The 26,027-nt window shown below is 48.3% G+C and overlaps 1 protein-coding gene across 9 annotated transcripts in view; it reads right to left on the bottom strand.

Annotated features, from left to right (window-relative positions):
• Nucleotides 1-24,404, bottom strand: part of AFAP1L2 (actin filament associated protein 1 like 2) — a 55,544-nt gene extending 31,140 nt beyond the window's left edge. For 5 of the 9 annotated variants that reach the window (XM_048945442.1, XM_048945448.1, XM_048945445.1 and 2 more), the window contains exon 1: nucleotides 24,264-24,403. In XM_048945442.1, the coding sequence (XP_048801399.1) occupies nucleotides 24,264-24,279 (16 nt within the window). In that variant the 5' untranslated portion in view covers nucleotides 24,280-24,403. Of the gene's footprint in view, nucleotides 1-24,263 lie in introns of all 9 variants that reach the window. The other 4 variants (XM_048945449.1, XM_048945447.1, XM_048945443.1 and 1 more) reach the window with 2 other exon arrangements.
• Between the last annotated feature and the right edge of the window lie 1,623 nt (nucleotides 24,405-26,027).

Raw genomic sequence — 26,027 nt, forward strand, 5'->3', positions numbered from 1 at the left:
ATTCTCAGTAACCCTCTGTTCCCACCTAGGTTATCTGGGGGTTCTGCTGGGATCATGTGGGGCACCAACGCAGCAGCACAAACAGGCAGCAGCACTGTGGCCAGCACGCAGCAGCACTGTCATTGCTTCAAGCTGTGTTTTCCATCCAAAAGGTGAACATAACATAATTAAACACTGGTGCTAATAAATTAATAGTTTTTAATGAAAGTAAAAACTTGAAGAAAGTCTCTAGTAAGCTCCCGTGAGGCACAGCCTGGCTCGTGCACTGCTTTGCCTCCAGCACTGGAACCAATTTAGTCAAGGACAAGATTAGCATCTTGCAGGCAGGAACTGCCCTCGAGACAGTTTTCTAATGCTCACAGACAAAGAGAAACACATCCCCAAAACAAATGGCTAGCTGGTGAGAGAACTGCAATCAAAGCATCAAAATCCAATGGCCATTCAATGTGTGATTGTCCAGAGAAAGGGAGGCATAGCAGGAGAGCAGCCCCGCAGTGCACACTGCAGATCCTACCCTCATCACATTTCTTTGCCTGTCCATTCCAGAAGCTTGATAGTGCTTACAGAGGGATTTTCTCCTTTACCATCCCCTGTTCCCATCTCCCAAAGGCTGTCCTTTCTCACACAGGCTGCCACTGCAAACTTCCACTCAACCTTTTGCCTTTCCTTCCATCAATTCTGCGCTTAAGCTCCAGCCCCAAAGGCAAAGTCGAGGCAGCCAGGGAACACAAAGCCACAGAGCCTTTAAATCTTCTCAGTTAGTGAAAACATAAGGATTGTTTCTATTGTGGTTTGGTGCAATATCATTTGTTTTATTGTTATCTCCCTGCCCAGCCTTACTAAGCAACAGGCAGGCAGGTGAAGGAAGGAAAAGACAAATGATTAAGGAAAACATTCCCCAAAGGGCTAGGCATGCGTTGTGCAGAATTAATTGAAAACATTAATGTGATTTTTTGGAGATAAAGTAAGCAATTCTGATTTCACTCATTTGTTTCATCAGCAATAGAAGGAATGGCAGGAGTGCGGAGTGAGAGGTTGGAGCCACTGAGATAGGGTAGTTGCCTTCTCATCATTGCCTCCAAGCAGGTAGACAGGTTCATGCCTGAAGGGGTTGGAAAGGAGAAAAAGCAAAGAGGAGCTCCATCCCAGCCTTCACAGGGGCAGCTGCCAGACAGGTCACACAGCCCATGAAATGCAGGCCAAAAGCACTGTTCAAACATGAGCTGCCAAGCCTTTAAGAGATACTTATTTTACCTCGCAGCATTTAGGAAACGTGCAACTTAAGTTTCCTCTCCATTTTGAATGCTATCTGCCTGAAATCTCTAGGTGGAACACACTTCTACAAATCTCCCCACACTGGGGACCAAGGAGGTACAGGTGGTATTGCCAGAGATGCAGCAGAGAAATAGAATCTGCAGGAAATTCTCCCCAGCAACACGACACACTGTACTTCCTTCCCCTCAGCATGCTTACCCATCCTCACACAGAGTGCTTTAGAGGTAATACTTCAGCACGCTTTACCCACATCTTCTATATGACCATCTCACAGTGTTGCCTTAAGAAGGGCATTTAAAGATGAATGCTGCGTGCTGGTACAACAGCAAAAGATAAGTGAAGTCCTGGATGCAGGATGCAGTGTCTCTGCTCCTAGCAAGGCAAAAGATGATGCAGTGCTCAGACACTGCCTTCACCAAGGCACTTTTCTCCTAGCACACTTCACTGTGCCCACGCTTTCGCTACCTGCCTTGGCCATCTCACTCCGATTTCCCTGACCTACTTTAGGTGGCTGAAGGGACCACATTCACACAAAGCAATGCTACCTTTCTTGCGTGAGTCAGCAGCAAGCAACAGGAGAGCTGTTATTTGTAATTGAAAAGGAATTAAGTGATTTTGAAGACAGGGAGCCTTCTGGACTGGTAAGCTGACTGACAGCAGGAGCACTTCAGAAAAGGCTGCGTTATGAAAAGCAGACTTCAAAAGGAGAAGTGACAAGGGCCAGAGTGTTTGTGGTGCCGGAGGAAGTCATTAGAATTTAAAAGGGACGCAGATTGGGCAAGTACCCTAGGCTACGAAAGCTGAACTGCTGCCAAAAGAGTTTCTTTTCACTTTCCCATTGCTTCCTAGCCTGTTAGAAGTGCAGTTCCATGCACATCTGTGTCTCAAAACATTCTTCAAGAAAACCCTTCAAACTGCTGAAAACATGAGAAAGGTGCCACCATCACAAACTAGATACCTCCTGTCCCCAGTTTTCCTTTTAGCTTATTAACAGCTGTCTTGTCTTCATCATTTCCGAACAAGAGAGGACTTCTGCACGTCCCTCAGCGATAAGACATTTCTTGGAGGACTGGAGCAGTTTATCTCCCCTCCTCATGGTTCAGAGGGTGGTGTCTTTGTGAAGCAAAGGCTTCAAAGACATCCAGGGGCTGTAAGCACTGATGTTTGGAAGTGAGCAACTTGCCAGGTCAGGACTGCTGCTCCGGCTGGAGAGCTGATGTTGGTCATAGATGAAAGAGAGTGCAAAACACACTGGTTTACATTCACATAGGCTCTGTTGCTTTCAGATATGTGCTGTGCCACAGGTGGTTTTGTGCTGAGGACTCCAAGAAATATGAGGCTACAACAGTGACTGTAACAGCAAAAGCTCAACTGAAATCTATCATGCCTGTTCTGTTTTCCTCAGCAAACTCAAAATTGAGTTGAGTTTGTTCAAGTGACAAAATTCCTTCCATCATCTCACATCTGTGATTCTGTGATCTTAATGTTTCTGGAAGAGCAAGAGCTAAAGCTAAAGGTCTGCAAAGTGACCTAGAAGATTTGCAGTTCTGGAATGAGTACAAAGCTGGTGTTACAGCAGGGCCATTCCTTTCCATCAGCTCTTCCCCACCTGAAGCCTTTAATGCCCATTTTCTTGATATTTTCCCCTACTACAGAGAATCCCTTGCTGGACGGCTCATACCCAGACAGTAACAGAGAGGATTAAGGTGATTGAGCGGCCCTCAGGGGTCCAAGAGCTCAGGGCTGCAGGTGAGATGTGAATCAGCCTAGAGGAGGGAGCTCCAGCAGTATGCATAATCAGCCTCTCAGCACTGCCCTACTCCCAGCTGAGCGGGTCATTGTGGTTAAGTCCCTGGGGTTGCTTATCTGTCAAGTGCATAAAAAAAATGTGCTGGAAGTTTGGCAAGCTTAAACAGCCTTCCAGTAACACTCTGAGGAAACTCAGAGGATGTCATAATGCAAAGTATCTACTGAAAATTGTCTCAGCATTCAAATGCTCCTTGAGGATTTAGTTCAAGTGTTGAATCCCATTCATTTCAGACTTGTGGACCTAACAATAATTTCAAAGGAATGGAAATTTCCACACTATGTCATTTACCTCCACTTCTTACGGGGTTACACTTTCAAAACTCCAACAACTTTGACGGAAACAACAATCTTTATGCAAACACAGCCACTCCTGAAACAGGACTCATCCCAAGGCTTTTGCCCAGGAGGCAAAAGGTTCCAGGACATGTGGCACACTGGCAGAAGGCATCTTGCTATGCAAGAACAGACACCACTTCAAAATTTGCTCTGGGAGGTATCAACCTGACCTTACCACAAGCAGCCACCTGAGCATCGGGGTCAGGAATCAAGGCAAGTGGACATGTCACCACGCTCACCCCTACTACCTTTGGTACCAGTGGTGAGCGTGTGGTCACTGGCTGCAAACGTGTGCTCTTTGGCCATGCCACCACAATGGGCCAAGCTGATTTAATTGGACTTTTGGCCTTGCACTGTAAATTTGAAGGCTGTAATGCACAAGGTATCTTTCAACACTTGGTGAGTGTGACAAAGACTGTAAGAAACATGACGTTTGCTGTGGACAGTTTCCCAAGGCAGGTGTCAAGAGCATTGTTCTGACAGAATACAGCTGCTGGCACGTCACAGAGCAAGAATGCAGTTTCAGATCAACACCTCAAAGGTGTTCAGAGAAATCTGATCACTTCACTTCCCAGCAACAGGATGCAGTCTGGATGGGTGTCATCCCATCCCGCTGCTCTGACTGGGTCGCCTATAATGTTTCCTCCTTTGTCAAGCATGACAGCGCACACTGTAGCTAATGCAACGGTAACATCAGGTACCTGATCCAAATCAAACCCAAACAATCTCCCGGCCAGCGGGAAAGAGATCCAGCATTAAAGGCTGTGAAACCACAGTAACTCACAGGTTTTTAAATACATGATCACCAACATCAGGGACTGAGGGAAGGAATTTAAAAGTAGATTTGGTTCCCTAAAGAACAGGCGTTCTTTTGAGCCACACTGAAACCTACCAATGTAGTTTTGTTTAAAGCACAGACAAGAAGGACACCTTCTTGGATTCTAGTTCTATGCAGAAACAAACAAGAAGTGCAGAAATCTCCCAAGTCATGTCACAGAAATCCAGTTGTCCAGCTCTGGGAATTCCCAAAATACCACAGGAAAGAAAAAAAAAAAAAAAAAAAAAAAAAAAAAAAAAAAAATCAAGATGAAACTGAAACAAAAGTAAGCTACATTTCATTGAAATGGGAAACCACAAACCACTCCACATTCAATAAGAAGCCCAAACATGGGGAATTTCTGCGTTTATAAGAAACAAAAGAATCCTCAAACTTTAAACAGCCAATAGCTCCACTGGGTTGCTGGTGCTCTCCTCTGGGATAGGAGAGATCCAGGACCAAGACTGAGCTCCAGCTGGTCAGCACTGCAGGTAAGTCCTCTGCACTCAAACACCAATTCTTCTGGAGCAGCTGTCTTATATTTTATTCCATTTAAGTTGTCCCCCTACATATGTACTACTGTTCCTCAGGGTAGGAGCTTGTCAGAGGAGTGATCTGAGAGGCTCAGGCCTGTGGATATGGGCTTCCCATGCAGTGTCATTGCCATGAATGCCGTTTGTGACAAGAAATTTCAGCTACAGCCTGAGGAGCTTTCACACAAAATTAACTTCTGTGCATCCTCGTTGAGGAAAAATAATTTAAAAACAACAACAACACAGCAGACAGATCAGAAATGACAAGAAAGAAAAAAAAGAAAAAAAAACATCAGAAAAGCCTTCTATGCTGTCAGCGTAGGAACAGCCCAAGCTTCAAGCAGCTAAAACTCATCAGTAAATCTGGTCCTCTGTGTTCTCTTTATGTCCTAACCTATTTGTTTTCCTTCCCTTCTCCCATTGCCCCAGCAAGCACTCAAAGCGAGACTTGGCACTGCATTTTTCTACTTTTTTCTGCTAAAAGCTTGCCCTGTGCTGCCATTTGGTCAGGAAACAGTTGCTGAGCCCTCAGTCAGCATCCTGAGAGGCCTCTGACCTATGTGGTGGGCTCCAACATCCCTGCACGCAGCCCAATGCAGTACCACATGCTCCCAGTTTAACTGCTGAAAGTCAGCTTGCAGGAGAGAAGCCACAAGACAGAAAACTGGCACTGAAAAGCAAACAGCTCCAAAAACAAGAGTCATTAAGCAACCCTGAGCTTCTGTTTGAAAATATTTAGATGGGATGTCTTGCTGATTTGACACATCTGGTTTCCAGAAGGACTTGGGTCAAAGCTATGGTGAACACTCCTTTTCACAGTGCCCATGCAAAATGGGTAATGAGAGCCTGAGACATGCTGCAGAACCTCCCAGCAACAGGGGCACTTCAGCCTGCTCCAGCCCTAGTGACTGTCACACTGGGCCTCCACATGTAGATGTAACCTGCAGCAAAGCCTGTACCACCTACAGCAACAGATGGATGATGCACAGGTTCTGTGAAATTCATGTATTTCCCTTAATCCGTGACTAAGAAACCCATCTTCTCAGCACAGACCTTTACAGAACACTGCATTGTTTATGGTCCTGATTTACCATAAGGGTGTTGAGCCCACGGTTACCTCCATCCCTCGACAGCACACACAGCTCGCTCTGCATCAAGACTGTGACAGATCTGAGCCTGTGCCCAGGCTGGAAGGATGTCTCAATGCAAAAGCAGGCAGGAGCCTGCCAGTGCTTTCCCAACTGCAGGAGGTTCCAGACCTCACAAAACATCCCAACCAGCTAGCAGAAACAAGAGGAGCTCCTCAGATGTACGCTGTGCTCATTCCTAAAATATCCTTCCTTGTAGAAGAGGCAGGAAGCAGGCCTGGCATTTTCAACAGCACAGGAATATTTGTTTCTTTCCCTGGCTACATTGCATCAAGCCAGAGAGCACCAATCAGGCAAAAAGACAAAAAAAAAAAAAAAGAACAAAAAACAAAAAGCAAAAGGCAGCTGATAGCCCTCCCTGCACACTTCCACTCAGGTACTTCTCCACAAAGGATCGATGAGCCACAATACATTTTGTCTCCTGCTTACCTAATAAAAAATAGATCCTAAACCACAGCGGGCTCCCATGTCCTCGTTACTACCCAAGCAGCATCAACAAAAGCGAGAAGGCAAATGCAGAGTGCACACAGGGGAGATGGAAACACCCAGATGCTCCCCAAAATAGCTGCTGCCCAGAATGTCACAGCTGGAGCACCACTGGGAGCTCGCTACCCACACAGCAGAGGTCAGGAGGTGCATTCCTCCTCTAAAAATACTATGAGAAAGAACGGCGGAGCAGCAGGCCCAGCTCAGCCCCTTGCAGTGGCTGCCCAGGCCTCCTTCACCTACACACCATCATTTGGAGTGGAAGATCCATTGGGTAAAAGGCTGCTTCTCTTGGTGCCCCCTGAAAACTGTTTGGTCTGGTGATGGCTCTGCACAGAAGGGAGATATGCAGCAGCACTCATCTGAGAGCATTAAAAATAAAAGACCTGCAACCGGCACAAAAAAACAACAGCACTTAGCTCATCACCATAGGAACAGTTTTAGTGATGTGGCAGCCAGACAGCCGGGTCCTGGAGGCTAGTGTCCTCCTGGTAACCTTGGGAAAATCACTGGCTCTTAATTACGAATCTGGGGAAGATTGGATATTAGTGTTTGCACTGCCACGTTACGTCTTGGCTCTGTCTGAGGCTTCCCTTGGCTCCCAAGGTGCTGGAAGACAAACATGTATTTTCTTTTCATTTCAAGATAGCTGAAAGCCACAGCCTGAGCAACAGCGAGAGCTGTATGCAATTAGGAGTACATGAATAAAACAGCTCTGAACAAACAAACAGAAATCCCCTGACCTCAAACCCCCGATCCAAACCCTGAGGATGCGGTAGCAGTGGGGTGGCTGGGCCCAGCAGCAGCCCAGGGTGCAATGTTTGGGTATGTGATTTTGGGTCTCAGCTCCCCTTGATCAGGCAGCCTGTAGTGGAACCTACCACTAGGCTAACAGCATTGACAGAGCTGCATGTCCCACAGGTCACACTCGTGGCATGTGAAGGAGCCCTTTCCTTTATTCACTTCCCATTTCCTGCCTATTTGTTTCAGCAGCAAACTCCCTTTTCTCATAGTGTGGGTGGGATCTGCAGAAAGGAAAGGAGCAATCCCTCTCAGCATGGCTCCCTCTCCACAGCGGGACCACAGCCGGACCACAGCCCCTTCCTTTGCCCCTTCCAGGAAGAAGGAAACTTGCAAACGCAGCCAATCTGCAGAAAAGCAGCTTTTCACAGAAAGCCTGAAAGGAGGTACCACTGACTGCAAGCAAGGCTGAGCATGGAACTTTCACCAAAAAATCAATACATCAGCACAGGGAGAATTGTCTCACATGGGTATATGGCATCCCCAGGCAGCATTGCTCATCAAGAGGAGATCAGCTGCCAGAGTCCTGGAGAAAAGGGAAACACAGGAGAATAACCTAAACATCTGCTTTGGTTTTCTTTTTCCAGGAGGAAAGGGGTTGGGAGGGAGTGCAAGGAGGCTGCAAAGCAATCTGAAAACAAAACAAAACAAAAAACAAATCAACAACCTTGACTTCTGAGTTGATTCCAGCAGTTCAGAAAACCCACAGTACCAAAGGTTGCAGCCCCAGCATTGCTCACACCATGCTAGCGCAGGGCAGGGCAGCCCCAGCACTCCCTGTGCAAGCCCAGCAGAGCTACCTAGCTGTGGATAGCACAAGGGGAAGCACAGCAGCTCTTTTATCTTGGTTGCTGCTGAGAGCAGGACAAATAAATCTTCAAAGACCTTCCCCATGCTGCCATCCCTCACTTGAGCTCACATACCAGGTTTTTCAAGCAAAATGCACTCAAACCTAGCCCAGCAGTTTGATGCCTCGTCCGTGGTTTTCTTGAACTGACTCCTGATCAGTTCAAGGCTCAAAGCCAGAGGTATCTGCAACCCAGCCCGAGGGCAGGTGAGGAGGAGGGAGCCCATCATCTCTGGCCAAGACTCCCGGTGCGTCGGTCCCTCCTCCCAGCTCTGCCTGTCTGTTCTGTCAATACACACACAGCGCCAGATGACTCAGCCTGCTGCTTCCCCTCAGAACTCGGAGCCGAGATACGGGCAGGGGAAGGTGGAGGGAGCGGCTTTGCACCATGTGAAAACAATGTCATTTGTTTTGCTGGTCAGACTCCTGCACTCTGACAGGGATGCACAGCAAAGCCAGAGCCGCACGGCACCCGCTGTGAGCAGCTGTAGGGCCAAGCACCTTGCAAGGTACATCCTTCCCAAAGCCACACAGACGCACAGGGCCCTGCCCAAACAAATCCTCCAGCAGCTTTCCGCCAACACAGCTGTGGGTGTCAAAAGCACTGACTCAATATGCTGTAATTTAAAACCAAACTCATCTCTTCAGCTGAAAAAGAAAAAAATAGAAAAAAAAGGGTTGGTTATCCTCACAACTTATTCCCTCTCCTGAAAAACCAGAGATTATTGGGCTTTTGGCAAAGAACTGCTTTCTGAAGGGATGGAAACCTTGACAGTGGTCACACTTAAGGAGTAACAGATGTACGTTTCCACTAGAAATCCCTTCTGCCCAGATCAACTCCAGGACATGTAGGAGACCCAGCAAGCCAGATCCTCTGATGAGGAACATCCCAGTGACACTTCCAAAGCTCTGAAAACAGAAGGCAGCCAAGGAGCATCATTGTGATGAGCACCATGCTTGGCTGCGCTGGAGACAGCAATGTGGCTCTGCCCACATCAACCACTGCCGGGTGGGAGCACACCTTTTGCTCCTAGTAAAGGAACAGGGAAAAGTGGCTCATGAGTGCATGGAAGCAACAAACCTGCCAAGGGAGACTTCATGCTGAACCAAAATAAAGAATTAAGCAACCCAAAGAGTGTCTCCCCTCCAGCCAAGCAGAGCAGCTGATGAAACCACCCTTCTGCATGACATGCCTAGCGGTGCTTCAAGGAAATAGGATGGTATAAATCCATTAGAACAGAAAAGCTCTTTTCCTAGACATGACATGGGACATAAGCTCCCGACACTTGAGGTTTTGCTCTGTGCTGCCAACCAAGGGGTTTCACTGGTCATACAGGTGAGGTAGGCAGGCACCTCAGGAGAGCACCTACTCCAACACCTGCCCAAAGCACCTACAGCAGGTTACTCAGAGCAACGTGGCCCAGTTTTCAACAGTGCTCACAATTATAAAGCTTTTCCCTACATTAAAATGGAGTTCCATTCCAGATAGTGCCCACTGTCTCTTGTCCTTTCACTAGATACCACTGAGAAAAGTCTGTTTGTCTTCTTTACTCCCCCCCCCATCAGGTATTTATACAAAGCGATAAGGGCCCTCCAAACCTCCCCTTCTCCAGGCTGAACAGTGCCAGCTCCTCCAGTCCCTTCATCATCTTCATGGCACTTTGTTGAACCAGCTTCTATACATACACAACTTTGTTGTAATGGGAAGCCCAGCACTAGATAGACTCAGTATTACCAGCGACTTACCAGGACTGAATAAAGGGGAATAACCTCCTTCCACAATCAGTTGCTGTTTCAAACACTCCTCTCAGTCTTTTGTTACCTGTGAACCTTGTGTTACCTGTGCTGAGGATGTACTCTGCCCTATCAGCTAGGTCACAAATGAACAGTACCACCCCCATTATTGAGCCCTGTGGCATAACATTAGCAACTGGCCTCCAGCTGGACTTCCTGGCACCAAGCAGGGATAGGATGCAATAACCAAAGCCTTAGTAAAGTCAAGATTAACAAAGCCCCTCTCTCCCCTCAGCCACTGAACCAGTCACCAGCATTTTACACACATCAAGAGAGTAAGATAATAGGGAGTAGAACATAAAGCAAACATTTTTCCAAGGTGTCTACTCATCAACTAAACATAAGTAGTAAGGTATGCTTGCTATTTTTAAAGCTTATTTAAGAGAGTAATACTGCATATCAGTGGGTTGTTTGTGTTGTGGACTGAAATATGGAGTTAAGACTCCTCGTGTATCACAGACAGACAGAGTCTAGTACCCTCACCTGTATTTCCACATGCTACCTTAAACCAAACTTACAGATGCAATAGCTTGATACTGTGTGGGCTCATTTTAATCAGCACTCACCTACATTCAGTTTACGACTGAAACACTGGCACTCTACCAAATTGCATCACAACCCTCCGGCAGTATCTGAATGCCTCCAACCAGTGCATCACATATTTTCTCTCTTGGCTTTGCTTTTCATAGGGTTAGAAGAACATCTTGTACAGAAATTTTGTATAGCGTATACAAAACATTAAAACCCATACAAATAGATGGAAGCTGCTTTGTTAAACTCTTGGGTCAGATCCAAAGAAGCCCTGGTCTTTTACAGCCTGAACTTCATCCCAATAGAACAATTCACTCCACACTGACAAAATCTTGATTTGAGCTTCACAATCCATGGACAGGTTTGCCACAAAGGGACTGGACTATTCCAAGTCTGCTAGCCCAGAGGGAGGAAGTCTATCTCAGGATCCATGCAGAAGCTACACACAGGCAACTCCTGGCCAGATAGAATGCATACACACAACTCTCATGAAACAGCTAAGTACAGCTCAAATCTTCAACTGTTCCCTGCAGGCAAGGATATCCCCACTCACCCTAAATGCAGCTGGTTGGTGATATGAGTATCATGGAATTTATTCCCAGTGCAGCATCTGGGTCATAACTGTCCCTTGTTAAGGCTCATGGGTACAGGTGGGGAATGGGACAGCACCTGCTTAAAACAGATGCACATACTGGATGCCACTATATCCTGAAGTTTTCAGCTTCTGGAGGGGAAATGCTGTTTCTGTCTAGCGCTATTAATCTGAAGGATCCCAGAAATACTCCATGTGAAAGAGACTTCAGGAGTGGCCAGTCCAGCTGCATGCTTAGAGCAGCATTCACTTTTAATTCACACTGGGTTCCTTAGGGATCAGTGATCAGATCTGATCCTGTGAAAACCTTGAAGGATGGAAACTGAACTACCTCTGTGCAATCCTGTCCACAGCTTGACTCTCTTCATTGTCAAGGGTTTTTCTCATATTAAGTCTGAGCCTTTCTTGTTCTGTTTGTCTGTTGTCTCTTGCCCTCCCACCATGAAACATCTCCCCAATAACCTTCCAAAAGTATTGGCAGCTCTACCCTCAAGTCTATTGGCTGCCTCCAAAAGACTGATGTAATCTGCAGATTTGTTGAGATGTATACTTCCCTTCTGCCAGGTCACTGATAGAGATAAGCCCCAGGGCAGAACACCCCGGGAAACTCCTCTAGTAACTAACTGGTCTTCAGGCAGAATACAAACCACAACCCTTTTCTCCTTGAACTCCAAAATCCAGCCAGTTACTAACTGACCTACAGCCCACCCATCCACAGCCCAGCCACTTGTACAATAGCATTTGTGCTGGATAAAGCTGTCTCTGTGGCTGAGCATCACCATTGCATTCTAATACAGAGAACATACTGCATTTGCTCCAGAAAAGTCTTTTTGACCTGAGCATTCCATCTACCTCTCCTTTTTTATTTCAGTCAACCTAGCAAGAATTTCATCCTCAAATTGAAATAATACAAATTGTGCATACAAGTATTCAAAAACCAAATATAAGAACTGGAGGGTTTCAGTCAAATACCATATTTCAAACACAGCCTTGATCAGCGTGAGGCCCTTGGAGGGCTTGGACAGTTCCAGCCAGCAGGCAGAGCTTAAGAGGTGCTGTGGGAACAGGAACAGAAAATTCACCAAAATGAGTTTATTTGTGGGCAGTCAGAGCAATTCCATTTTGATTTATTTCTACTTTGAAAGAGACATTCAACAGCTTCCCAGCATTAATATATTTTCATGCTCAAGTCCAGAAAGGGCTTAGAGCTACTTATGCCCAGTTACTGTACATTTCCACAACAGCGTGAGCCTTGGCAGGCTGCTCAACCAGCTGGTGAGCCTCAAATCCGCCAGAATGTGAGGAATCAAATATTTTTCCTCCCAAAATTCTGAGCAGCTGTTTCTCAGGAAAGACACTGGCCATCTTTCAACAGATCTGCTGGACAGGAAGTAGATGCAATCAATTTAACTTTGCTTGCAAAGCCAAGGGTGTCTTCACCTCTCTAGCACCATTTTAAGAGTGATTATTTCATAGCACAGAAAATGTTTCTTAAGCTAAAGAGGCTAAATAAGATATGCAGAAGAAACGTCTAAGGAATTGAAGATAAGGCTGTATGCTCTCTGTCATACCTTCCTCCACACCTTTTCCTATCTCCTACCCATGAGATCACTTTGAGAAACATAAAGGTTATTTCAATGACTAAGAAGCTTTCCATTTGAGGAACACACAAAGCTAACAAGACCCCTGTGCTTCTCTTTCCTCTTTCTTTTCCCTGCCATTGGCTAGTTTCAGTCCTCTCCTGCACTAGCAACGGTATTCATCACACCCTCCACTGAGCTATATCAACTTTCATTCCATGGAAGGTATATGCAGCAACAACAAAGTGGTTTCCAGTGAAACTGGCTCAGAGGGTGGGCTGCCTATCAGAGCAGGCATAAAGCGAGCAGCAGAAGTGCCTGGTCAGGGTGAGGGCTCCCCTTCCCCGTGGGTGTGAGGTGCTGAGCAACTCAAGCTCCCTCCCATGATGACACCCTTAGAGACCTCCCACTCACTTCTCCCACTCCCTTCATGCTCTCACTGAATTGAAAACAGGCAAAGGTCAGGTTATCCCATCCCTTTTTCTCCTATTGGTCTCTTCCCACCTCTGGCATCTCTACTAATTCGAAACCACCCACACATTCACTTCACATGACAGCTCCAGCCACTAACATCTAACAGCTGACTTTTTTCCCTAACTTGTTGATTCAGACATGTTTTCTTATGCAGTAACCACTCCAGGATTTCAAGCCTATTTCATATATCCCACTGCTTCCCACCCCTTTTCTGCTGCTCTGTATTCCCAACTACAGGATCTGTCTCACAGGATGACAGCCATGCTATAAGGCAGCAGCTCTTTGGGCAGCTTTGTAACATGATAATCTTGAAGTGTTTTCCCAGCCAAAATGATTCTAGGACCTGTAACACTGCAGGTGTCTCCACTCTCTGGGCACAGGGCCACCTCTTGGTGCAAGGTACTGCTCCTTCCAGTCCTCAAGTGGGGGTTCAGGAAGGACATTCCTATCTAGGTGGGGATTTTCCAAGGCTGTGGGCTACCACAGCCATACCTGGAGAGGTGATCAGGAACTCTGTTGTGCAAAAAGTTCAATTAGAACAACAACAACAAAAAAGTTTTGCTCAAAAACAACCAGTATAAGGTAGATGTTTATAGCAGGGTTTTACTGCCTGCCATCTTCTACAGAGTTTTTAGATCCAGACAACAAATCAGTTTCAAGTTAGAAGAAAGCCTACTTCTGCTGGATTTGAATCAGAACCCTTCTAGGTAAAAAATAAAACACAGTTAATGGAAATGTGGCGTGCGTGGAGCTTTCACTCCTATTAGCAGGTCTGTCCGAGAGGACACAATTTTCCATGCATACATTAAGCCAGTCCAATACTGACATCAGCTCATTTCCATTGATCCTGATTACATAATAGTGACTTAATTCTCCATAGAATTGAATTTTCCATATGTTTGGATCCTTTATTGTTGTTACATGATTTCCTTGTTCCCTTCTGCATTTATTATTTATTATCCCTTTGTCCTATCACTTAAACATTACAGTCTTCACTGCAAGCAGAAATTTCTACAGGCTTACTTTGTTTTTCTGATACAATGTTCATCCTACCAATTTTCTTCCAACTAGAAGACATGCCAGTGACAACACTGCAGTACTGGGCACACCTACAGCTTTGAGGATTCCGGTTCTGGACTGAAGTTACTTTTTGTTATGACCTACGTTAAGAGTAGTTAAGAACAGTGATGGCACCCAGGTACCATTACTACTCTTTACAATTCACAAACATCAGGTTTACAAGATCTGGAGGTTGTTCAAAGAAAGCTCAACAGATTGCAAAGGTATCACAGTATAGCTGTAGATGAATATTTTTGTCATGTTTTCCACCCAAAAGACAGGTCTGTTCCCGTCAAGGGTTACAGGCCACACAGTGACATTGCAGAAGCTCAGCAGTTCACTTCTGAGTGCAAGTTTGTTGTGGGTCTCTGTATCCCCAGCACATCTCCTGGTACAGACACACTTCTTCCAGCTCTCACATCACAACAGTAGCTGTTCTTTGGCATCATGCAAAAAGGTGCGTTTTGGTGTTTTTTTGTTGTTGGTGGCGGTGGTGTTTTTTTCCCATGCCAAAGAACGAATTTATCTTACTGTTCCATCATATACACCCAGGGCTAATAATTCACACCACATCCCCAGGAATAATGAAACCTCCCAGATCACAGATTAATCCCTGAGAGATCTGAGGGAAGTCACATTACTTGGAATATTTACCTTTCAAATGGGGAAAACACCACAAGATGCACACTTTCTGGAACATGAGATAAATGAGGGACTTTTTTCCCTGTTTAATTCCTTCTTCTCTATACCTTGAGTCACCTCATCAAACAACTATCTCATAACAAAGCTTATTACTACCAGGGAAAGCTAGAATGAGGGGTAAGGCAGTCCTTGCTGCCAGGTGACCACAGGGGACCTGAACACCCTGAGCATCCCAAAGGAGCACACTTGATTGGAGCATCACTACCCCATGGGCTTGATCTCCCAGCACACTGCTCCCCTTGCTCTCTGGTCTGCCAGTGAGCAAAAATTGCCTGGGCAGAAGCTAGCTAGCAGCTGTCTGCCAGTAGGGTGGGAAGGAGAGCAAATGTCAAAGATGAAGCAGGCAAGGAGGTGGGACTGAAGGGCTGGGCAATCCTTCTCAGCAGGAATAACCTGCTGGATAGCAGGAGGTTTCACAGGCTTTCTGTGTCAAAGAAGTCTCTATCGCCTACTGCATGCAGCCACTGAAACCAACAGATAAACATTCTCTGAGGATCTCCCTCAGCTAGATACCCGCGTGTTCTTAACCTGCAGAGGACAACAACAGCTCAAAACATACACTGAACGCAGAGTACAGCTGCAGAAATGCTGAGCACCAGTGACACTTCTGCATTGGGACTTGCCAAAACCTTGCTGCCTCACACCAGATGTGTTTCACCACATCCCCCGGCTCCTGGCCACGCAGCACGCTGACCCAGCCACCCAGCCCCATGCATGCCTGCGCATCGTGGCCTGCGCTGTGACCCAGCCCAGGTCCAGCTGTGTTTGCTTGGGCAGCTGCGGTGCCACAAAATACAGCTGCATGGATCTGGGCCGGACACCTGGCTCCGAATGAAAGCGTCTCAGTAGCAGGAATTGGCCATCCCTGCTTCACACAACCAGAGCAGACCTTGTGACCAGTCAGGTCTCACCGCATCTGCCTTCTTCAGAGAGCGGTGGTGAAGGAGTCGCATCGAATCAGGGTGGCAAGGCAGCAAATGTGCATTACAGAGTCTGACTCAGGTCCAAGAGACCCAGATTTCAATCCTGGCCCCACCTCCAGCCTGAGCTGCAGTGCAGGAAGTCTCTCCCCTTCCTAGTTTGTCCACGTTGCTCACTGCTCCCATCGCTCCAGGAGTGATCTTCCCCCACCCCAACCCTCTCTGGCTGCAAGAAAGCTCTTGGCAACCAACATCACAAGTGTTTTGTTTTGTATTTTTTTCTTTTCCTTTTGTTTCGAAAAACTTCCACACTTCATTTCAGACATTATGGTTTTCATTTTCACATAACATACGCTGTGACTGACACGTCACAGCCCAGATCTTAGGGCTTTATTTCTGAATTCACTATAAAGAATTGCTTCCCGCTACTGACTGAATCATCTCTTCTAGATCAAAGCTGCTCCTGCTCAAACTGAAACAGAACAGTTTGGCATTTGACTCTTTCATCTAGAAGCCAGCTCTGTGCCAGGCAGCAGCTCCCTTTACATATAAAAAAGGGAATATTTTACTTCCTTCTTGCCGTACTACGGCAGAGCAGGCCTGCACTTTTGGGAACAGTGCAGACAAAAAGTGAATGTATGAACAAGGGAGGGAGATCTTATGGGCAAGCACTGAAAGGAAATTTGAAATTCCAATGCAGAATTTGGAATTAGCAGAAGCTTTCAGGAGCTCCGTTTCATCACAGCTGAGCAGAAGATGAAGATGTGGAGCACTGACGGGGTCCCTCAGCAGTGGGGCTCCCGGCCCTTGCTGAGATCTGTGCAGAGGGTTTGGCTGTTCCCATACAGCCCATCCCCAGTGTGCTCAAGCCTCCTTGTTTTTCACAGTCCAAGGAATTATGTCTGGAGGAAGGGTCAGCCATGCCTGTGCTCCAAGCACCCGGAAGCACCGGCATTTCTGCGGGGTGAATATGCTCCCAGCTCTGCATTCCTCCTCTATCACACATCAGCTTTTGTTAACTTGAAGGTTTGATTTCTCGGTGTGCCAAAGCATCTTAACAATATTTCTGGTGCAATCAGTAAAGGAACCTATCAATAACAACTGGTTAAACTTTCAGTAAGCCCAATCTAAACCTCAGATCCAATCTGACCCTTGCGGTCCATCCATCAGCTGTGCTGGAGGGACACAAGGAATGAATTTGGCATTTCCCACCTCCTCTAGATGTGGGCCAACAGACATTCATGTTTGTCAGGAAAAACAGGAACATATGCTGAAAACAGAGCATTTCCAACAAAAACCTCCATCCAGCATGGGAACAAAAGCAAACCATGAAGGCTTTGCAGCTAATGAAGAGTGACGGTGGGAGGCTGTCTGACCAGAATTAAACATTATAAGGATACCTTAAAAGAGAGCACTGGAGTACCATGCTCTCACAGAGCTGTCACAGAGACACGAAATATCTGACAGAAGTAAGAACATGCAATTTGGAAGTGGCACACAGCAGCTGACAGATTTCATACAGCTGTTTCACTCAGTTTCACAGAGACAGAACTGCCTACATTAATGGCAGCAATACCCATCTCATTGCATGCTCAGCATTAACGGGACACCCTGTATCTGCTCTCAAAGTCCTCACTCAGAAACACCCCTCTGTGCTCCCTCAGTGGCTGTGCTCCTGTTTGTCCCCAGGCTTTCAAACACCAGTGACTTTGGTAGGTGATCAGCACAAGAATAAAAGAATCATCACAACTGGAATGACACTGGCAGCAAATAGCGCACAGAACCAAAGGGGGATGTCGTTATTCAAGCCGAAGAATTGAAGGAAGGCTGACGTAGCCAACAAACACAGAAGTTCAATTCCATGCTGTTTAATGCAGGGTTTCAGCCAGAGGCAATCCTATGGAGGCTGCCCCAGGAATAGAGGTGCCCAAACCCACAGCCATACCCACTTTCCCTTCCCACAGCACCAGTTTTTCAGGCTGGGCGCTGCGTGGAGCCCACTGCACTCAGCCACAGCAGTACAACGTAACTGCTGCTGCTCTTTTTGCTTTGAGGCTTGGAAAGCTATCAGAACTACAGATAAATCATCCTGCTGTTGGGAATGCTGAGGCATCCCGGGTCGAGAAAGCATTTGTTTCTCTTCTCAGCCAGACATGGGAATTCAGGCTTTATAATGTATAACTTTCAATTGCCATTTTGCTTCCCCCCACACCACCAACTCCCACTTCAATTTCCAGAAATAGACCTCTTCCGCACTCAAAGAGAGCATCTGCTTGAGCAGCTCGAGCTGCAAACTACGCTCACTGAAGTTATCTAGCACAAAGTGCTAATAGACACAGCCTTGGAGCAACTGCATCCTCACCCAGCTCTGCTCCACTTCACACGCTGCCAGGAGACACTGCCAGTATCACACAGGGTAATCCATTTAGATAGATTTGATAGGGATTTTGGCATATACAGGGGATTAAATCAAGACCCTGCTGTGCTGGATCTCAGACTAGCTGCCACGATCTAAGAGTTCAGATGACAGACTGCATTAACAGCACCTCAATATCTGCAGATCAGGATCAGAGGCAGAACTACAATTCAAAAACCCAGAAATCAGGAGTGAAGCTTAGCATAAGAAACACACTTCAAGACTGACTTACTGGATCTGGGGAACTTTCCTAGAACTAGTCCCTATGGCTCAAACAGACTTAGACACAAACCAAGCCACACTTGCAAGCACTGATACATTTATGGATGCTTGGATCAGTGACAGCACACTGAGGCAACCTGTACCAACAAGGCAATAATTCCTTTCAGCAGTCTTCTCATCAGGGGAATGGTTTCAAAGCTGCAGTAAGAGACCTAACTGGTGTGGCACCTACGGAACTGGTAACATCATCAGCCAGCACCACTCATGAACTGAAAGATGCTGTTCATGTGTCCTGAATAATGACTGGAAAGAGGAGATGGTATAAAGTTGAAGCAGCAATGAGAACCTGTGTTTATATAAAACAATACCATGCTTAATTGAAGAGTAAATCATCTACAAGCACTGCTTTGCTAAGTGGTACAGTAGCTGACTTCTGTTTGGCATTGGCGAGAAGAAATGTGACCTTTTGGTTTTGCATTTAGGTGAGTGCACATCTGCTGTATGCCTCTGAGAATACCTGGCGTGTGCACAGCCCTCACCCTGCAACAGCACAGCTCCTGACTGGACAAAAAGCTGTGCACGCAGATTGGGGACTGTAGTGGCTGAGCATCACCAGCACTGCACTCTGACTACTGCTCAGGGAAGTGGGGAGCTTCGAGACGGGGGAACATCCCCGATCCCACAGGTCACACACAGCTGGGTGGGATCCACACTGCAGTCTGCGCTTCTGAAGTGAGGTGAGGAGGATGCTGCAGCCCATCCCTAACCCGGCTGATGGCAACAAGGTGAGGAGGGCCCAGCTGCTGTATAGGTGGAGCCCGATGAGCCTGAACAGTTCTCACATGGGGCTGCTCATACCTCATCAGCTGCCAAGATCAAGCAATCCTATAGCAGATGTGGAACAGTACATCATAACCTCAGCTCTCTCTGATTCTGTATACACCAGGGCAGTGGAGAGGCCTGAGATATATGACAGTAAAAGCAGCAAAAGTTTCCACCATTCAAGATGAGCAGGCACATTTTTAGAGGCTGCAGTAAAACACAAAATATCCTTGAAAACACCAGATTTATGCAGAGGAGATAGGACATGCTCCTCAGCCAAACTGCAGGGATGGAGCAGCTGATGGGGGTGGACAGATGGCTCCCAGCTGTCACAAGCCCTGCCACAGCCTGGCATTACCACATCACCACTTCTGCAACCCTCATTTTTGCACTTGCACACTTTCACAGCTGCAGGTGGTGGCCAACTATACCCACTGTGACCATGCACCCATTTCCAAAGAGCATCCCTGCACTACTGCTGATTTCCGCTCACACACAGTGGGACCATTGGAAGTCAGAGCTGTTTGGCACCATGCTGACTGGACACATGCACTGCTTTGCTCCAACAAATGACAAATGGATGCTACTGGAAGCCGGTGGGGCTGCAGCTGGCTCCGTTGCATTCCTCAGCCCAAGGAAGCCCCACGTTTCAAACACATTTGTGGAGAGACGTTCAGCTCACCAGTGACATTGCAAAACCCTTGGGTAACTCACGTTCTGTGTGAGCCAGCTCTTTCTTCCCAAGCCTTAATACCTCTCATGCTTTTCAGTGATAAATAACAACGATGCGATCTGCAGAGCGATTCAGGATCAGAGATGTGCACGCAGATACCCTACCTCAGCCCATGGGGACCTGTGCACACACTTCCCCTCACACCTGCCTCCAGTAGATCAGCCCCAGGAAAGAGGTTGTACTCTCACTCCCCATCAAGCCCAATCCACATGAGAAGGAGCCCAAGCACAAACTGCAACACACTCCTAGCTTGGACCCACCTTGCTAGAAGCACTGCTGCCAAAGCATTACGCCAACAGCTGCCAAGAGCATCCAGGCTGCTGAGCAGCCCACCTCTACCCTCCAAACTGACTCCGAAAAGCCCAGAGCCATTAATTATTAGTGAGATGGAGAGACTAAAGATATTTTTAATCCCAAGTCACAAGAGCAAGAGGAGAACCATGTGCAGCACCCCGTGCTGGGGGCAGTGGCTGCTCCCACAGTCTCAGGGGAAGGTTTAAATTCCTGCACGCAGAAGGAAGCCCACAGGCTGGGCTGCCAGCTGGGGCTGGTGGGTCTCTGCTTCCCAGACTTATTGTAAGCCTTGCACTGCTTTCATCCTAAGCAGATCCAAATGAAACAGGGGGGTGAAAAGACAGTAGAAAAATTTTTATGCAAGACAGAGCACAGTCCATCCAAGGAGGGGACATACTGGCTTCTATTAAATCACAAGCAGCAAACACATGCATTATGTGGGAGTCTCAGCCTGATCCTATAATTCTGAGATATTTACTTCCAGACAGAGCTGTTTATAACTGAAGACAATGTTGCCATACATCAAACCATCCTCAGATGCGCTTTCTATGGAATTTTGCCCACAAAAAAGTCAATAGGTCAGTGGAGGAAGAAGAAATAACAGGAAAAAAAAAAAATAGTATGCTGGTGACGCTGACCTGCACATTTTGGATTTGAGGCCAGAGTGCCCAGTGACAGAGCCAAAGTGCCCCACTCGTGCTTCCACCAGCAGCAGCTGCACTCAGTGCCTTTTAGCCCCACTCCTTGCCTTTTGGGGTTGGTGCAGGGCTGAAGCTCAATGCTTATGACTTGCCCCACAGGTGCAGCACCAGCTTTTATTTCACTTTAGCCCAGTAAGGAGCAGGGCTGGCACCAGCAGCATCCTGGGGTCAAAGCAGACAGACACCCACAGGCTACGCAGGCAGACCACAGCACAACACACGTCCTGTCTGCTGACCTGGGAGCAGAGCAGTGGTGACTCACCTGCCACCACCAGTAAACACCAGCAGGCAGCCCGTCAGACTGGCTCCGGGACCACGGCAACCCAGTTCAGTTGCAGGCACTGGTCCCTTTGCTTCAGGGAGCATTGCCTGTGGCCCAGTTGCTCATGCTCTGCATCCCGATTAATCACAGCTGAGTTCTGCTCCTCACAAACATCCCCTACAGCTCTGGGCTCTCTGGTGGCTGGTGCCTGAAGACACGCTTCCCTGCCTTGGTTGGCTGCTGCCCTTCAGAGGGCACAGCAGGTTGTTTGGAAGTAGGTTGGAAGCTCTCAGGACAACAGCATACCCGATTTAGAGTAATTGAGATTGGAAAAGACCACTAAGAACATCCCGTCCAACTGTCAACCTGTCACCATCATGCCCTCTAAGCCACATTACTCAGTACGATATCTTTGCATTTCCTGTAAGCCTCCCAGGGACGGTGACTCCACTGAGCCCGGTAGAACGATTGGGAGGAATACATCACCCACATGCAGGGGAGCTTGGGGTTTTGGTCCTGAGATTACCGTGCTGCTCCCCCATCCTGTCTGGAGCTGGAGCCATGCTCCAAGAAGCAGCAGCACTTTTGCATAGGCCCTCCCTGTGCTGTGGGCACTCAGTGAAAGCGACTGGCACACAAAGAACTCATTCACAGGGATCCCATGCATGCAACTGGAGCAGAGAAGGTGTGTGAAGGGGTGAGAGCTGCCCCACGCAGGAAATAAACACCACACAGACACCAGAGCAGCAGGACTGAAGGGTACTGCACCCTCTGCCCATCTCTGAGACAGAAATATGACCCTGGCACAGTGATGGTGCGTGGGATGGCTTGGCTGGAAGGGCACAGCAGATGTATCACTGAGACAGGCTGCGGTTTCTGTCCCAGAAATAGGTTTCATCTCCTAAATCCCTGCTGAACAAATGACTCCTGTGCTTGTTTCCTTCTTCAAAACCCACTGAGGTCACTCACTCAAGGAGTTACTCAGGACATTAATCAAAGAGGACCGAGCCCAGCAGCTGAGCGCTGTGTTGGGGTTGGTACAGGGCCCTCACCACTCCATTTTCTCCAGCTGCCAGGTGCACCAGGACGATTAGCTGAGCACAACAGCTGTGTTGGTGCTCAGCTGAAGAGAAAACACAAGTTTGTATGGATCACATTCATTTGAATCATTTCAATTTGAACTCTGATTAACTGAGTTTTCTAGAGGGTCTCAGACCATTATCATGGCTCTTATCATTGTCCTCTCTGCTTCACAGTTTAATCCTAGTCATATCACCGTGTATTTTCAAGAACTTGTTAAAAAGAACACGTGCACAAAATCCCAAACAGGCCCACACCCAGATCTCCTCCCAGTCCAGTCACAATAGCTAGCAAGCAAACACCTCATCTTCCTACCAAGTCACCCCTTTAATCCTTATCTACAGCACCAATTGGCTCCTGCTAAGACCTAACGAGTGCCAAGGAACAAGTGCAGTTGTCCCCACACCTCTATTGGCATGGGCTGGGAAAGGAATGTAGCTCTGAGGAGGGTTTTTACCACCTGAGTCCTTCCCTGTGCCACCCCACAGTCCACCAGTCCCAGCTCGCACCCATCCGGCCCCACACGTCTGTCCAACTGGATTCCTGTGGTGTGTCACCCTCTGAAGCAGCAGGGACACCTGCGTGCCAGCTGGGAGCCCTGCCTGTACTTAAGGAAAACAGCATTGCTGTCTGCTGATGATTGCAACCTTCATTTCCAAGTAATAAAAAGGACCTTGGAGTCAAAATCCTCCTCCCTAAACACCACTCTGTTGCCTAACAGTGCCCTTTGCCTCCACCCATCTCCAGCATCATAGCATTTCCCTGCACAAGCACTCTGTCCAGCCAGTGGCACAGGCAAAGCTCCCACCACCCATCCCCACCAGCACACGCACCTCTCCCTGTGCTCACTAACTGCCACTCATTGCTTTCTCCACCTGCTCCTCAGTGCCCTGCCTCACATGTGCCCTCTGCACTGCCAGCAGTTCCCACCCTCATGGCTGTTTCCCTCTGCACCCTCGTTAATGCTGGGCTGGCTCCCACGCACACACTCGCTCCCATTGGCACAAAGGCACTAGCAAGCCCCCACCATCGCAGCACTTGCTATTCATTCCACATGTGCAGAACACATCCCTGCTGCTCTGAAGAAGCAGTGTGCATATTTAAATAAGACAACATACAAAACATAGCTGAATCTTAATGAATCTTTTGCTTTGCTGCTGGAACTGAATGGAACTGTGTAGATCCTGCCAGAATTAAAGAAAGAAAAAGAAAAAAAAAAAAAAAGCTGCACAATATTTGACTTGTAATATCATCTTGAACGTCAGTCCAGCAGCACGCTGCTGTTGTGCTTATTGGGTTTGTAAAGCATCGATTGTAAACGGGAACCAAAATGCAACAGGAGGTACAGTGCTGGCTGTGTCGGGGTGCTGCAGGACTCGTGCAGTTCAGGCAGAAAACAGAGATTGATTTCAGCCAGTGCGATACCTTGATATTATATGAAGCCCTACTGAAGAAGGATTAGAGGAAAAGGGATATGAATTGAACGCATCTGCTGAGTTTCAACCACATCTTGCCAACTGGAGGAAAACAAACGCAGGCACACGTGTGCCGAGTTCCAAGTCCCCCTCTCACACCTCCAGGCGTCCCGAGGAGGGCGGCGGTTTCGGCAGAGCCCCGTTTACACAGCGGGTCCCAGCGCCGGCTCCGCTCTCCCCGGGAAGGTTAACACGAACAGCAGCGGCCGAAATGGCCGAGCGCACCCGAGTGCGGGGCTCTCCGGCGGCTCCCAAGGCGGGGAACTTTCCGAGAGCCGCCCGCAGCCCTTCCCGGTGCTACGCCCGAGCATCGCAGCGCAGGGAGGCAGCGGGCAGGCTGCAGCAGACAGACCCCGGCAGAGCTTTCGGACGGCAAAAAGGGTTCGACTTGCAGCTCGCACCGCCCGGCCCCACTCGTGGTTTTCCATCCCCACTGCGGTTCTCCACTCGCGGGCATAGCGATCCGAGTCCCCCACCCGAGATCGTTCCCCTCCGACGCCGCTCCCCAGGAGCAGCAGTAGACACAGACACGGACACGCGCGGCGCCTCCTCACCTTTATACTTCTCCATAGGGGCCGCGGCCGGGGCTCCCCGGCGCTCCGGGACACGGCGCTGCCTTCCGCACTCCGCACCGCTCCGCCGCTCACCGCCTGCCCGCCGCCGGCACCGGATCCCGGCCCGGGCCGCCCCGCCCCGCTCCGCTCCGCCCCGCGGCTCCGAGGTGGGGAAGCGGGGAGAGGAGCTGCAGCCGGGCCCGGCCGGGGGCAGCTCCGCGTTGTCCCAGAAGAGCGGCGCGCTCCCGGAGCTCTCCGTGCCGGGATGGAGCAGCCGGATAACGCCGTCCCTGGGACAGTCCCTCTGTTGCAGCCCCGAGGCACTGAGCCCGTGCCCTGCTTCCCAGTAGCTTTGCCGAGGCAGGGGCTGCTTCCTGCACAGGGCTGCTCTCCCAGCGAGGTGTCCCTGGGGTCATAGGATCATAGCGTGGCTGAGGTTGGAAGGATCCTCAAAGATGTCCCAGCCCTGCCCTGGGTTGGGTGCCTCCCATCAGATCAGTGCCCAGAGCCCCATCCAACCTGAGCACCCCCAGGGATGGGGCACCCACAGCTCTGGGCAGCACTGCCAGTACCTCACTGCCTCTGTGTAACGAATGTCTTCCTAACTCATAGCCATTCCCCATTGTCCTGTCACTGTCAGACTGTGTAAAAGTCATTCCTCCTCCTGCGTATAAAGCTCCCCTCAAGTACTGGAAGGACACAATGAGATCTCATCTAGATTTAGATTAGGTATTAGTAAGATATTCTTTCCAATGAGGATGATGAGGCCCTGGCAGTGCTGCCCAGAGCTGCGGATGCCCCATCCCTGGAGATGCTCAGGGCCAGGCAGGGTGAGCCCTGGGCAGCTGGACCTGGTGGGTGGCATTGCTGCCCACAGCAGGAAGATGTCAGGTGCCTTCCAACCCAGGCCATTCCATGGCCCCAGAGTTACAACAGGCAACGTACATGGAGACTTCCAGTAGAAGTCTTCCAGCTCCACAGAAGTTTCAGTTAGGTTTGACTTGTCCCCACACTGACAGCTGAAAACTAACTGCAGTTTTCAAAACCCAGCTCTGCTGCCCTGAGCTCGCAAACTCCTGAGGCGTGCCCGTGCCTCCAAGCAGGTGGGTACTCACTCTGAACTCAGAAAGCATAATGAAGGATAATAGCAGTTAAACAAACTAATTAAAGATGATGTGAAGCATCAAGGCAGCAGATACCCGAGATTCCTGTCTTTGGGCCCCTGAGCCCTTACAGCCTTGCTAGTCCCTGTCGCCCCTCTCCTGGCTGTGATGAGGACACTGACATTCCACAGCTGCTTCGAGGGTTTGATAAAATTGGGAAATGTACACAAGGAGCCAATATTCCCAGTGTGGGTGCTGACATCCTGACATTTGCTTCTCTGCCCAGGTAGTGCTCACATTTGTGTGCTGGTTTTCACGCTGGAGCTTCTTGGAATCAATCAAGTGACACCCATGTAGTTCTTGCTTTTTTTCCCCTTGTTATTAGTGATGGTTATTAGCTATAATTAGTATTAGCAATTACTTATTTGTGACAAGCTCTGGGGGCCAAGATCATCCTGTTTGGTTTTTGCTTAGGTACTCTGCTGTGGCTTTCAGTGGCTGTGACAGACACCTTTGTCTCAAATTAGTCTTGGTGTACCACAAAGATTCTGCCTCTCTGGCCTTGCAGACTCTCATTTTCACACTTCAGCTGGATGTGGAACAGAGAAGCAGTTGAGTACACATGCAGAAGCCTAAGCAAACTCTAAGATTTGCTAAGTAC

The sequence above is a fragment of the Lagopus muta genome, chromosome 5 (assembly GCF_023343835.1).
Source record: "Lagopus muta isolate bLagMut1 chromosome 5, bLagMut1 primary, whole genome shotgun sequence".
Taxonomy (NCBI): domain Eukaryota; kingdom Metazoa; phylum Chordata; class Aves; order Galliformes; family Phasianidae; genus Lagopus; species Lagopus muta.